Below are 15083 nucleotides of genomic sequence, written 5' to 3' on the forward strand. Positions count from 1 at the left end.
AAATCCAACAGCATATTAAAGCATTGTACACCATGATCGAGTGGGATTTATCCCTGGGATGCAAGGATGGTTCAATATCTACATATCAATCAGTGTGATATATACCACATTAATAGAATGAAAGATAAAAATCTTATCTCTGCATCTCATTATCTGCAGGATGCAGAAAAGCATTTGACAGAATTCAACATCCTTTCATGATAAAAACTCTCAACAAATTGGGTATAGAAGGATGTACCTCAACGTAATAAAGGCTGTATATGACAGACTCACAGCTAACATCATACGCAGTGTACCCACTAAGATCAAGAACAAGACAAAGGTGTCTGTTCTTACCACTCCCATCCTACCCAGAGCAATTAGTCAAGAAAAAGAAATAAAAGACATCTGAATCCAAAAGAAAGAAGTAAAATTGTCTTTGCTTGGAGATGATATGATCTTATATAGAGAAAATCCTAAAGACTCCACCAAAAGCCTGTTAGAACTAATAAGTAAATTCAGTAAAGCTGCAGGATACAAAATCAACATAAAAATCAGTTGTGTTTCTATATATACACTAAGCTATCTGAAAAAGAAATAAAATAATCCCATTTATAATACCAAAAACAATAAAATACTTAGGAGTAAAACAAAATTTCAACACATTGATGCAAGAAATTAAAGAAGACACAAATAAATGAAAAGTATCTCATATTCATGGATTGGCAGAATTAATACTGTTAAAATGTCCATACTACCCAAAGCCATCTATATATTCAATGTAATCCCTGGAAGTCCAATGGCATTTTTTACAGAATTAGGAAAAATAATCCTAAAATTGTATGGAACTATAAAAGACCCCAAATAGCCAAAGCAATCCTGAGAAAGAAGAACAAAGCAGGTGGCATCACATTTACTGATTTAAACTTTATTACAAAGCTATAATAATCAAAGCAATATGGTACTAGTGTAAAAGGACACGTAGGCCAATGGAACAGAGTTGAGAGCCCAGAATTGAACCCACACATACATGTTCAACTAATATTTGACAAGGGAGCCAAGAATACTCAGGGAAGTCTCTTCAATAAGTGATGTTGGGAAAACTGAATTGTTACATGCAAAAGACTGAAATTGGCCCCTGTCTTTCTTATTCCACTCACAAAAATTAACTCAAAATGGATTAGAGATTTAAATTTAGGACCAGAAACTATAAACATTCTAGAGTAAAACATAGGAAAGTCTCCTTGACATTGATCTTGGCAATGATTTTTTGGATATGACACCAAAAGCACAAGCAACAAAAGCAGAAATAAGTTGGACTATATCAAACTAAAGAGCTTTTGCACAGCAAAAGAAACCATTAGCAAAATGAAAAGGTAACCTATGGAATGAGAAAATACTTGTAAATCATCTGTCTGATAGGGGATTAATATCCAAAATATAAGGAATTTATACAACTCAATATCCAAGAACAAAAACCATACACAATCTGATTTAAAAATGGGTTAAGCTCTTGAATAGAAAATTTTCTGTAGAAGGCATACAGATTGTCAACTGATGCATGAAAAGATGCTCAACATCACTAATCATTGGGGAAATGGAAATCAAAACCACAATGAGATGTTACCTCACATCTGTTAGAATAGCTATTAACAAAAAGACAATAGACAGCAAGTGTTAACAAGGCTGTGGAGAAAAGGGTACTGTGTGTACTGTTTGTGGGGATGTTAATTGGTACAGCCACTATGAAAAACTGTATGGAGATTACTCAAAAAAAGTTTTTTAACTATCATGTGATCCAGCGATCCCACTTCTGAGTAGATATCCAAAGGAATGAAATCACTGTCTGGAAGAGATACCTACACCCCCATGTTCACTGCAGCATTAATCACAATAGCCAAGACATGGAAACAACCTAAGTGTCCATCGACGGATGAATGGATAAAGAAAATGTGTGTATATATACAGTAGAATATTCAGCCTTTTTTAAAAAAAAATAAAAGGAAACCCTGCCTTTTGCAAGAACATGGGTAGATGTTAAGGGCATTGTGCTAAGCGAAATAAGTCAGAGAAAGACAAATACTGTATGTTCTCGAAAGACAAATACTGTATGTTCTCACTTATATGTGGACTCTAAAATATCTAAACTCAAATAGTAGAATGTTTGGGGCTGAGGGTTGGAGAATATTGGGAAATGTTGGTCAAGGGCTACAAACTTCCATTTAAAAGATGAATCAGTTCTAGAGATCAATGTACAATATGGTGACCATAATTAGCATTGTATTATATAAATGAAGGTTAAGAGAGTAGATCTTAAGTGTTAGCACCACAAAGATGGTAATTATGTAAGAGGATTGAAGTGTTAACTAACCTTATTGTGATCATTTCTCAATATATATTGTCAAATTATCACATTCTATACCTTAAACATATATGTTATATGTCAGTAATAATAAAGCTGGAAAAATGTATAGTTACCGTTTTTTATGATAAGACTGATCAGTGGATACAGGTGTTATCAACCTGATACATCCAATAGAATTCCCTGTCAGTTTCCACCTACTGGTTTTAGCAGAGATTGATAATTTTTTTATTCATTGCCTCTAGATCTATTATTTCATTAGATGGTACAGAAGAATGACATTGTAATTCTTTCTCTTTTTTTTGAGTTTGTTAGCTTAGAATACTTATTAAATATGAACCAAGAAGGGATTGCTAAATTGGGGTGAATAGCACATATAATTTTGCTGGATTAGGTACTATACCATTTTATATGCACCTGCAATGGATGAGTTTGCCTGTTTACTTACAGCTTTGCCAGTAGATTGGCTAACATTTTAGTTTGTCAGTATAATCTGTTAGGTAAGAAAAGGTACCTCAGAGTCTTAATTTCCATTTGTTTATGAGTGAGGTGGCTAACCATTGGAAAGCAAGAAAGAATGCTGTTGTGGTATTTTTTTTTTTAACATTTTTATTGGAGTGTAATTGCTTTACAATGATGCGTTAGTTTCTGCTGTATCACAAAGTGAATCAGCTATACATATACATATATCCCCATATCCCCTCCCTCTTGCATCTCCGTCACACCCTCCCTATCCCACCCCTCTAGGTGGTCACAAAGCACCGCGCTGATCTCCCTGTGCTATGCGGTGCTTCCCACTAGCTATCTATTTTACATTTGGTAGTGTGTATATGTCCATGCTACTCTGTCACTTCGTCCCAGCTTACCCTTCCCCATCCCTGTGTCCTCAAGTCCATTCTCTACGTCTGCATCTTTATTCCTGTCCTGCCCCTAGGTTCTTCAGAACCTTTTTTTTTAAGATTCCATATATGTGTTAGCATACATTATTCGTTTTTCTCTTACTTACTTCACTCTGTATGACAGACTCTAGGTCCAACCACCTCATTACAAATAACTCAATTTCATTTCTCTTTATGCTGAGTAATATTCCATTGAATATATGTGCCACATCTTCTTTATCCATTCATCTGTTGATGGACATTTAGGTTGCTTCCGTGTCTTGTCTGTTGTAAATAGAGCTTCAATGAACATTGTGGTACATGACTCTCTTTGAATTAGGGTTTTCTCTGGGTATATATATGCCCAGTGGTGGGATTGCTGGGTCATATGGTAGTTCTATTTTTAGTTATTTAAGGAACCTCCATACTGTTCTCCATAGTGGCTGTATCAATTTACATTCCCACCAACAGTGCCAGAGGGTTCTCTTTTCTCCACACCCTCTCCAGCATTTATTGTTTGTAGACTTTTTGATGATGGCCATTCTGACTGGTGTGAGGTGATACCTCATTGTAGTTTTGATTTGCATTTCTCTAATGATTAGTGATGTTGAGCATTCTTTTGTTTGAAAAAGGGTACTAAATATATATTAAATATATTTTCCCCAAATTTAAAAAAGTTTTTCATGGCTTCAATTTAATGAGAATTTTACATTTTTAATGTTTTCTAAGCTATCAGTTACTTTCTAAGAATAGTCTGCATTGTTTCCTCTAAGCACATGGCCCTCTGTTACTCATCGTAAATCCAAGCAGTTACTTGCCTGACTGCTGTCATAAAATATATTGTTGGCTTATTTCATTACTTGAAAACCAGTACAGACTTAAGAATTCAGGTACTTTCTTCATATAATTAAGAGTTTCCAGTAATATTTACATTTGGCCATCAGAGAAGTGTTTATTTTTGCTTTGCATTATATCTAAACGTCTATGGATGATCAAAAGAAAGGAATTGAAAAACCAAAATCTCCATAATGATTCAATCTTTGAGTACCCTCTGTTTTTTTTTTGTTTTAATTTTTATTTATTTATTTAAGCTGTGTTGGGTCTTCGTTCCTGTGCGAGGGCTTTCTCTAGTTGCGGCGAGCGGCGGCTACTCTTCATCGCAGTGCGCAGGCCTCTCACTGTCGTGGCCTCTCGTCGCGGAGCACAGGCTCCAGATGCGCAGGCTCAGTAGTTGTGGCTCACGGGCCCAGTTGCTCCATGGCATGTGGGATCCTCCCAGACCAGGGCTCGAACCCGTGTCCCCTGCATTGGCAGGCGGATTCTCAACCACTGTGCCACCAGGGAAGCCCTACCCTCTGATGTTAAAGTTTGTAGGTAGGCATCTCATTAGATCTTCTTTGGCCCTCCTTTATATACCCTCTTATGAGGCAGATGACTAGAATACCTTCAAAGTAAGGATTTCTTGTGTTTATTGCTGGATCACATCTAGCCTTGTTCCCTAAGATTTAAATATAAATTTGTTTTAATAAGTATCTTCAATGTATCTTCAATAGGGTGAGGCTTTCTGGGTGCACACTATATATAAATACTGGTAGCTGAATTATAGGTCCAAAACACAATTCAGAATCTTACATTTTTTAAAAAGTAATTACTAATTATAGTCTGGTGTCTTCTCCCTCTTCATTCCCAGATTCCCTGGCACCATGAATTTTCCTCTTCCTCCTTGTCCCAGACCTTTAGGCAAAAAAGATCTGTCCTTTATTTCTTACCTCAGATTTTCCTGAAACAGTCTTATTTTTATGCCAGAGCCTTATACCATAAATTTTTCCTCAAACATCTGTCTTGGATTATACCTCCTATTCCAGAGTTCTATTCTACTTAACTTAGTATGCCATTTTTGAAAGAACTAATATCTGACGTTGGTACAGTGTAACACTTGGTACAGTGTAACACTAAGTACTGTATTAAGAGCTTCATATACATTACTTTTCACAAAAACTCTGAGATAGATATTATCTTCATTATCATTATAGATGTAGAAATTGAGGTCTGGAGATAGCATTTTGTCCAAATTCACACGGTAGACCCTACCTAATCCTTACTCCCCTTGTTATTTTGCCTCCTAAGGAGCCTACTGTGGGTTTCTTATATAAAGGGGAAAAGAAAATGAAACAGTAATGTCAGGTTGACTTTCCTTAGGGTATGGTTACCTGAATTTTATGATAACTCTTTGTTATTCTCTAAAAAGTAGTTTTTCTTATTAATAAAAGTAACTATATTCTCATCATGGAAAATTTGAAAAATATAGGTATGTTTAAAGAAGAAAAAAGAATATGTAATAACAATTCCTTGGCATATATGTAGTAAGTGCATAATTAATATTGCCATCTATTTTTATGTATTAATGATAATTGATGGTGGTGTTTCTTTTATCACAGCTTAACTTTTTCAACTTTTAATTTGGAAATTCAAAGAATTTCCTACCTTAGGCATGGTTTCTCCTAAAAGCAGACAAAACATTTTTTCTCTAATAAGGTTTAATATTTCTTTATCCTTTCTAACAACTCTCTTTTATATTAAACTACTCTCGACTGATGCTGCTTTCTCTTTTTTTTACTCACTTTAGATACAAAATCTTGTGGATTCTATTCTAGTTTATTCTGACTTTAAATATTCTTAGTTTTCCTAAAATATCATATTCATTTTAGGAAGTTTGTAGGTAGGCAAACTGTCACCAGGAACTTCCTTCCTGCCTATTGTGTCATATTCTTCAGAGATCTGGCTAACGATTTTTATCAATTAACCCCCACCTTACTGGCATACTAGCTTTTTAAAAATATATAAACCCTTTGAATAAAGTCTTTTGCCTCTAGTTAGAAGGTCTTCTAGCATGCCCCCCTTTTCAGATCATAGATTTCAAGGTCAAGATTCACTTCTGTTAATTAGTAAATACATACAGACAGACAGTAATATTAAAACTCTTGGGCTTCCCTGGTGGCGCAGTGGTTGAGAGTCCGCCTGCCGATGCAGGGGACACAGGTTCGTCCCCTGGTCCGGGAAGATCCCACATGCCGCGGAGCGGCTAGGCCCATGAGCCATGGTCGCTGAGCCTGCGCATCCGGAGCCTGTGCTCCGCAACAGGAGAGACCGCAACAGTGAGAGGCCCACGTACGGCAAAAGAAAAAAAAAAGAAAACTCTTTGCATCCTTACCCCCTCTATAATCTTTACTTAAAATTTGTTGACATGTATCTGTGTAGTTTGTATGATACTATCATATATTTGTCAGTTTTGCCATAAAGTTTTCCAGTTGTTTAATGTGTATTTATTGTTTGTCCCTAACTAGATTGTAGGCTCCTTGGAGGCAGAGGCTAGTGTGTTAAATTTTATTTACGTTTATTTTAATGCATAGTAAAATGCTATGTGTACAATAGGTGCTTAATAAGTACTTAGTAGTTGATGTTATAGCCCTCAAATATTCTATGGGCTAATCTATTCCAATGAGGAAAAATTTAAGCTTTCCCTTGGCACAAGCTATGTACTCATAAAGAACTACTTTGATGATCTTTAGTTACTTTTCTTGGTAATACACTATATATATACACCAAGACATAATATTCATCTGCTTTGACTCTGAATCTTTTATTTATCATTAGTTTTGTTTTGAGGGGTTTTTGGTCAGTTATTATTAGTTTGGTTAAATAAAAAATTGTCCAAGAACATATCCTTTCTTCTGTTGACAATCTAATGACTAACTTTCATCATTAAGCAAAGTAAATTAAAGCATGAGTTTGCAGGATGTTTGTTTTTACATAAAAAATGGTAAAATCTCAACCTACAAGCAGAGCAATTAAAGATGAACTTACATGAGCTTGTCTGGGGCTCTTAGACCTAGCCTCTGGCATCTTAGTATTTAAAACAGTGATGAATGCTAGAGAAAGAGTTAAAAGTTAAAATTCTTTACTATCCCATCAAAATTCCCACGTGTTTTTAAAATTGAATTGGTGGTTGTGATATTCATGTTTTCAGTAAAATCCACATTTGTTGTTGGACCATATAATTAATACTTTTTTTAAGTTGTTTTTTAAACAATGAATTGAGTCAAATACTTGCCACAGAGTGCTGCAGCTAGGTCCTGTGCCATTATATTCTAATGCCCTGTGGAACAGGCCAAAGTGCCCTGATATAATGCCAAGTACCATGTGCTGAAGATAGCTGTCTCTTAGTCCCTGAGAGTGATAGATACCAATCATCATTAAAAAGCATTTTTTAAGCACCTATCTATACATGGTTCTATCCTAGGCACTGTACAAAACGAGTTAAACAGACATGGCCCCTGCCCCCTGGCAGTTTTCAATCTCAGATGATGCTGACATGGACAGACTTAAAGGATATTGAGACAACTGAACAAACATTGAACAAGAACATAAAGTACTAACATTATGCACAAGCAAAGGGGTAAGTGCATTTTGTGGGATAGTATGTAAAGGAAGCCTCGTGGAACAGGCTTACAGGGTGGGGTAGAACAATTAGTCAGCCTCAATCAGGTTAGGTTAGTTTTCATTGGGAATTTGGGTGTTCATACAGATTTAATCAAAGTAGGGACAGGACATTCCAGAAATAGTGTGCAACAAAAAGAAGACTTGGAGCAAGGAAAGAAGTTTAGAACTGTATTGTGAGACTCTTGGTGACCTCGAAAATCTGCAATTCTCAGCAGTCCTGAACCTGAAAGTGGGGTTGATGTTTTGGATTAGCAAGTTGGCATTTGAGTTGGGTCTGGCAATCTCTTTTATAAATTTGGCCACTTAACAGAAACCTTGGAGTTCATGGGAGCTGTTATCATCACAGGGACTTATACAAGGTTATCTTGTGAAGCATTAAATTATGTTTTGTGTTAGAAACTTTAGCACCGTGGCAGTGTTTAGAAATTATTTTTCAAGAATTGGTCAGAGGTGTTTTTGAGGATACCTTTCTGTCCCCAAGAAAGGTCCTGGGAATTCTGGGTATGATTGTATGCAGTGCCAGGAGATTTTGAACACTAAGTATTACCTGCCCTTCAGTCATTAATTCTTAATTGCCAAAATGTACCTTTAACACCATGCATACAGAGACTTGAATTTAAATCACAACATAACAATCACAACAAATCTACCTTTGCAGTGTCTGCCAGATAAAACTGATTACTTCTTTTCAGTAGACATGGAGTTCTCAGCTCACTGTTTGATGTCATTCAAATCTGCAATGCGAAGATTTGAATTTACCCAAAACATTACGTGTAGTTATTTTCTTTACAAAAGCTTTATTGTGCAAAAGAATTCACAATAGATTTCCTTTTAATTGCAAGTTTCCCTAGTGCTCTTTAAATTATTGAATTTTCAAAACCTGTATTTGTACAAAGCTTCTCCAATCGCCATTCATTGTGTAAATACAGTACTGTTGGAAGTATAAGTGATGAAGCCCACTGAGGCATTAAAAATTCAATAATACCTTTTTAAAATACTAAATAAAACCTTTTTATGCCCTTGCATATTTAACTTGTGAAGTACGTTTATTCATACTTCTTCCTCCCCATTAGAATTGAGATTTTCAAGGGCTAGAGTCTTGCCTTTCCTCATTTCCCGTAACTGTTTGTACTTTAATCTGACAATAAGAAGAGGCTAGTGACTGTTGCTGTTTTCCTTTTATGACCTCAAGTCATAGGATAGTACATGATAAGCTTCCTAATAAGAAAAATATGATTGAGGGACTGCATCCAGATGATTTGAGTGATTGTTCTTATTCATCAAATAGCTTGCCTAGGTAATCTTTAGCTCTCAGAAATACCTCCCTTGGGTGGCAGTTTATAATTCTAATGGTATGTTTACCACTAGGCATTTATCCTTCCTTTTAAATATTAAACTAATCTTGGACTAGTCTATCTGGAAAAGACTTGAGAGGTTTAGGCAAAATAAACTTAAGACAAAAGCCTAGACAGAATTTTGCCAGAAAAACTGGAAATAGGGATTATAAAATGCAGCCAGTGACTTCATTTAATCCAGCACATCTGTTGCATATGACCCAAGGGATAAGTAAAAAATTTCCAGAAGGAAGTATGAGGACTTATTTGTTTTTGTTTGTACAGAAGGAATTCATACCCAGTGATTCAGAAGAAAATTGAAAATTGAGCTTATTCTGTTGGAACCTTCTGAGATCTTTAAAGGAAAGACAATTCAAACATATATCTATTGTCCATGTTCATAATAGATAAAATCGGTAGTGACTGATTACTTTTTAGGAACTATGTTTTCATCTAAATGATCTGTTACTTTTTTTAGGAATTACATTGCTTTGCTCCATCAGTAGATCTTTCCAAGCACCCTTTTGAAGAGGTGGGGGATGGGGGGGGCGAAGGTCAGCTGGAAGCAGGTAAAATACCTTCTCTCCTAATACATTCTGATTCTGACTGGGTAGAAAATAGTCTCATAACTTGGGCTTCATACAGAATAATGAAAAAGGAAGACCTAGAGATTTTCATATCATAGTTTTTCATAAGTACCTCAGTAGAGAATTAAGCAAATTTTTGAGAATCAAAGGAATTGGGATTCGTCAATAAGCAAAATAAAAAGGGTACTTTCGCTTTGGAGCTCATATTCTAGTTCAGGAGCCAACAAACTTTTTCTGTAAAAAAAAATATATATATATTATATATATATATAATATATATATATAATATATATATATATATATATATATAGTAAATACAGTTGACCCTTGAACAGTGCAGGCTTGGAGGGGGGGAAGGGGTGCCAACCCTCTGTGCAGTCAAAAACCCACATATAACTTATAGTTGGCCCTCCGTATCCACAGCTCCTCTGTATCCCTCCATATCCATGGATTCAACCAACAGAGGATTGTGTAGCACTGTGGTATTTACTATTGAAAAAAATCCTAGTGTAAGTGGATCCATGTAGTTCAAACCCGTGTTGTTCAAGGGTCAGCTAACTTTGCATGTGGCCATGTTTCTCGAAAACTTTATTTACAGTAACAGTGAGGTGTTACTATGGGCCATAGTTTTTCAACCCCTATTCTAGTAGGTGGAAACAATAAGTAAATTAGAGTATGTTAGGTGGTAAGTGCTTTAGGAAAAAGAAAAATAGAGCAGAGTAATCAAATAGGGAGTATGATGAAGTAGAAGTTGACAGGGTGGGCCTCACTGAGGTCAAGAAAAAGAGGAGGAACCAGCAAAGGAGACTGAAAAGTTAGTGACTGGAAAGAAAACCAAGAGATGGTGATGTCCTGGAGATGCAATGATTATTGGGAAGAAGAAGGGAACATCTATCAGATGTTGGTGGTAGGCCAAATAAGTGGAAGGCTGAGATTAGACCATTGGATTTAGCTATGTGTGGGTTGTTAGTGACCTTGATGAGCAGTTTTGGTGGAGTGGATTTAAGAGAGAATTGGAGAGAGAGAGGGAAAACAGAAAAATCTTCTGAGTGATTTTGTTGTAAAGGGAGCAAAGAAATGGAGCAGTGGGAAAAGAAGGATCAAGAGAAGGGGTTTCTTTTTTTTTTTTAAGATAGAATAAATAATGACATGTTTGATGAAAATAATCCAATAAAGGGTAGGGGGAAATGATGTAGGAGGGTAGAAGTGAATTGCTAGACCTGTGTCTTTGAGTTGGTGACGGAATGGGATCTGGTGTATTAAGTGGGGATTGACTTCAGATAGGTGTGATGTTGGTAGGTGGAAACGTGCTGTAAAGAGTCTGTAGTTGTTGTTTTGTGGCTTCAATTTTCTGATTAAAGAACTATCGATAGAGAATATGAAAGCTTAAGTTTTGAGGTTTTATATATACCTATTGGCTTTAACTTTTAGTACCAGCATTTCAGGGATCTTTGGTGACTTAGTAAAATGCTTCTTACTATGCCTTCTGAGAGGGTTATAAACTTAAACCTGCAAATTTGTGTATTTTAAGGATTAAACCCTACATTATGAGATTAAATAATGATACATGTAATGTGTGGCACAGCACCTGCTATCATGTAGAATATAGAGTCAGTATACATTGAACTAGGCTTACTTTAGCGATATCTTTGGTCCCAAAAGATGCCTTGTCATAGTTTTAAATGTTATGTAAGTTAGATTTTGACAATAATAAGTTTATATGCTAAATTTAAATCATAGGTCCCTTTGACACCTCTCCTAATGTTCTTCCTTCTTCACAGTATGGTCTGTCTTTATACAGCGACTAGTAACATTACTGGCTCCAGCAATCAGGGGGAACTATTGATCAGGGCTCCACAGATGGATGCTTGTTCTTTTAATGATTTTATCAACATATTGCTATTTGAATTTCTTTGTACAATGAAAATAAGTTGGTTTTGTATACAGCATCCTCCTATAGATTGTAAGCCCCCAGAGGTAGGTAATACCTCTTATACATTTCTAAGAAAATGTCCTAAGTAATAGTTTGTACGTAGAGGGCATTCAACAAATATGATGATTACTAACCAAGTCAAGGTTGCATGTTCCTTTATTTCAACTTAGATATTCAATTCTTTATTTAGGCCTTGCTCTAATTCAGGTCTAAGACTTTTCCACTATTCTGGAAAATTCTGGAGCTAAATTATATCGGGCTTAATTGCAATTATTATAATTCCTCCTAGTATAGTTATTCCAAATAACTACCAGAGGAGGTAATAACCAAATTTTACTTTGTAAGCACATAATAATAGAAGCATAATTGGCATATACAGCTGTTGGAATGCCATAAAAACTGGCATTATCATTAAAAGTAGCTTGTTAGAGAATAGTACTCAACTAAATATAGTATATTGGATATCAAAGTAAGATAGGTTGACTTTGTGTAACTACAAAAAAATAGCCTAGGTTACCTTCACACACTATCAAGGAAGTAATAAGTGAAGTCAAAGAAGTGATAGTCTTACCAAGTACTATAGAAACTAATTGTGGCCAGGAACTGTTTGTGAAGAGCAAGTTGAAATGGCCATGGCATTCTGCAGTAGCCAGTGTCATTAAGAGAAGTAAGAGAACTATTTTCCTTTATAAGAAGCAGCTGTGTTAAGGCTTTACTCTTAGGTTTACTGATAAAGATAAAAATTTGAAGAGGCTATTTCCTAGGATTTAGGAAGTAAAACTCAGCTATTCATGCAAATGACTGAGAAATTCTAAATCTGTTCAAATCTAGGTTCCCATTACATTTATAAGTTATTTCTAAAGCATCAGGGCATCCAACTTCATAAAAATATTTTAGATCTGGTCTTTTTTTTTTTTTTAATCTGTCTTGTGTTGAAACTTTGTTTTCTTTATATTATAGGTCCAGTTGTTTACGTCTTGGATCTTGCAGATAGACTGATCTCAAAAGCCTGTCCATTTGCTGCAGCAGGAATAATGGTTGGCTCTATCTATTGGACAGCTGTGACTTATGGAGCAGTGACAGTGATGCAGGTTCACTATTTTATTCTATTTGATGATGTTACTTTTGATATGAAGATCAAACAGATTAAACAGATTTTTGTTAGGAGTTTTTAAAATTATTATTTGAACAAGTGATAACATTCTCATGGCTTAAAAATAAGAAAATATATAAAAGCTCTCTAGGGGGAAGTCTTCTTACTCCTGTCCTTCATTTGCCCAGGTTCCCCTCTGCTCAGGTAGCCAGATATATTCTTCCAGACTTTGTTTGTGCATATGCAAGATAAAATAAATATGTTCTCCCACACACATTATAGTTATCCCCCCAAAAGGAAACGTATTAGAGCTGAACCCCCCTTTTTCCAAAAACAATGAATCTTAGAGATCTTTTCACAGAGTATGGAGAAATCTGCATAGCATTCTTTGTATAGAATTTCAACAGTTTACTAACCAGTCTCTTATTGATTAGACAGTTAGTTACTTCTAGTTTTTTGCTATTACAAAACAATGCTACATTTAGTAACTGTTGATGAAAATTAGAATGACTTAAATTTCAAGATTTAGTCCCAGGCCCTTGACTCTTCTCTCTGTATACCTCTTCTTTGAAGATTTCCAGCCATCTTAACTGTGCGTTTTGATGTCTTTCACCCTAATCTTTTCCCAAAATCAGTCCTATAAGAACAGCATGGCCCTTCTCCTTAAATGACCTCTTATGACTTCACACTCAATATTATTGAAATCAAACTTGTCTTTTCCTCAGTTTGAAACCTAAATTTATTCTGTTACCATTTCTTTATATCTTTGATTCCTACAATTATTTTCCCATCTACTCGATATATAGCCTACATTCTGAGGATTACCTTTAACTCTTTCTACTTCATAGCGCTATATCCAGTCCGCTAAGTCCAATCAATTTCCATCTAGATATGTCTTAACATCTGTGGCTTCCTTTCCACAATCTTTAATACTTGACTTATTGTCTTTCTCCCATCATACCTGGATGGCTAAAGGAGCCTCTTGATTGTTTTCTTTAACTTCATTCTTTTCTGTTGATCCATCCTTCCAAATGAATCTTCCTAAAATAATACCTTTCAACATTTTACTTCAAAGCTTAACGTCTCCTCTAACTTAAGTGATCATTTTCAAAAGCAGCACCTAGATTGGTTAAATGTTTCTTTTTTTTTTTTAATAAATTTATTTATATTTTTGGCTGTGTTGGGTCTTTGTTGCTGCACGCAGGCTTTCTCTAGTTGCGATGAGTGGGGGGCTACTCTTCGTTGTGGTGCGCGGGCTTCTCATAGCAGTGGCTTCTCTTGTTGCTGAGCACGGGCTCTAGGCTCACGGGCTTCAGTAGTTGTGGCATGTGGGCTCAGTGGTTGTGGCTCGTGGGCTCTGTAGTTGTGGCTCGCGGGCTCTAGAGCGCAGGCTTGGTAGTTGTGGCGCACGGGCTTAGTTGCTCCACGGCATGTGGGATCCTCCCAGACCAGGGCTCAAACCTGTGTCTCCTGCGTTGGCAGGCGGATTCTTAACCACTGCACCACCAGGGAAGCCCGGTTAAATGTTTCATAACTAACTCAGTAATAGTTAACACACTTTGGTTTGTAGATGATATAACTTGCTTTTCTTTAATATAAATTAAAGAGTACATGAAAGAAAAAGGGATCGAAGGGATTATATGTAATATTCTAGAAGTTGCACATAACCTGTCTAATCATGGTGAGACAGAATATTGCAATGCTTCTTTATAAAATGTTGATGACACCCCAGAAATCTGGATGTAGTCACTGGAATGAATCACAAATCATTTGTCATAGGATAGTGGATAAAGGTTGAGAATCACTGACTTGAAAAAGATTCCATTTCGTTAACCTGGTTTGTTATGCAGTGTTCTCCACAATCTTAACTTCATTCTACTTTGAGGCCTATGGGGCTGTCTCCTCCAACCCATCCTTATGTTGTTTAGTTTTTTTACCTCTGTCCTTTGGCTTATGTCACCCTCCCTGCCTAATACCTGTCCTTTCAGGCCTTTCTCTCCGAATTTAAACCCTCCTTCCAGGCTTAGTTCAGCCACTTTCCCTCCATGAAAGTTATCAGGCAACTCCTGCCCAGTGTGATTTCTTCTTCCTCTGCATTCATGACATTTTTATTCCTCAAATGGCAGCCAATCCTGTGTTGACCAAGTGCTATTTCTTATATAGGTTACCTAAGTTATTTAACTTTTGCTGTATTCAGGCCTTACTCCTCCTATTGGCAGGTAATTTCCTTGAGAAAGTAGAGACTATCTTATACGTAGGTGTCCCCTGTATAGCATATACACAGATGTTAACTTTAAAAGGCTTTCATAAATAGTGATTTTTTTAATATGACCAATTCTATCAGGTAGTAACAGGTTTGTTTAACTGACTATATGTTCTGTAATAATTTGTTAAGCCCCAGTAATGAGTATTAGTAT

General features: G+C 36.0%; 1 protein-coding gene across 1 annotated transcript in view; it reads left to right on the forward strand.

Moving 5' to 3' along the window:
- MARCHF5 (membrane associated ring-CH-type finger 5) overlaps positions 1–15083 on the forward strand; it is a 55004-nt gene that overhangs the window by 31149 nt on the left and 8772 nt on the right. Inside the window, exon 3 of the mRNA XM_027112042.1 lies at positions 12534–12664. Coding sequence (XP_026967843.1) covers positions 12534–12664 — 131 coding nt within the window. The remainder of the gene's footprint in view (positions 1–12533; positions 12665–15083) is intronic.

This window comes from Aethalodelphis obliquidens, unplaced genomic scaffold (assembly GCF_003676395.1).
Source record: "Aethalodelphis obliquidens isolate GAN/ISIS:26980383/991018 unplaced genomic scaffold, ASM367639v1 scaffold11, whole genome shotgun sequence".
Classification (NCBI taxonomy): domain Eukaryota; kingdom Metazoa; phylum Chordata; class Mammalia; order Artiodactyla; family Delphinidae; genus Aethalodelphis; species Aethalodelphis obliquidens.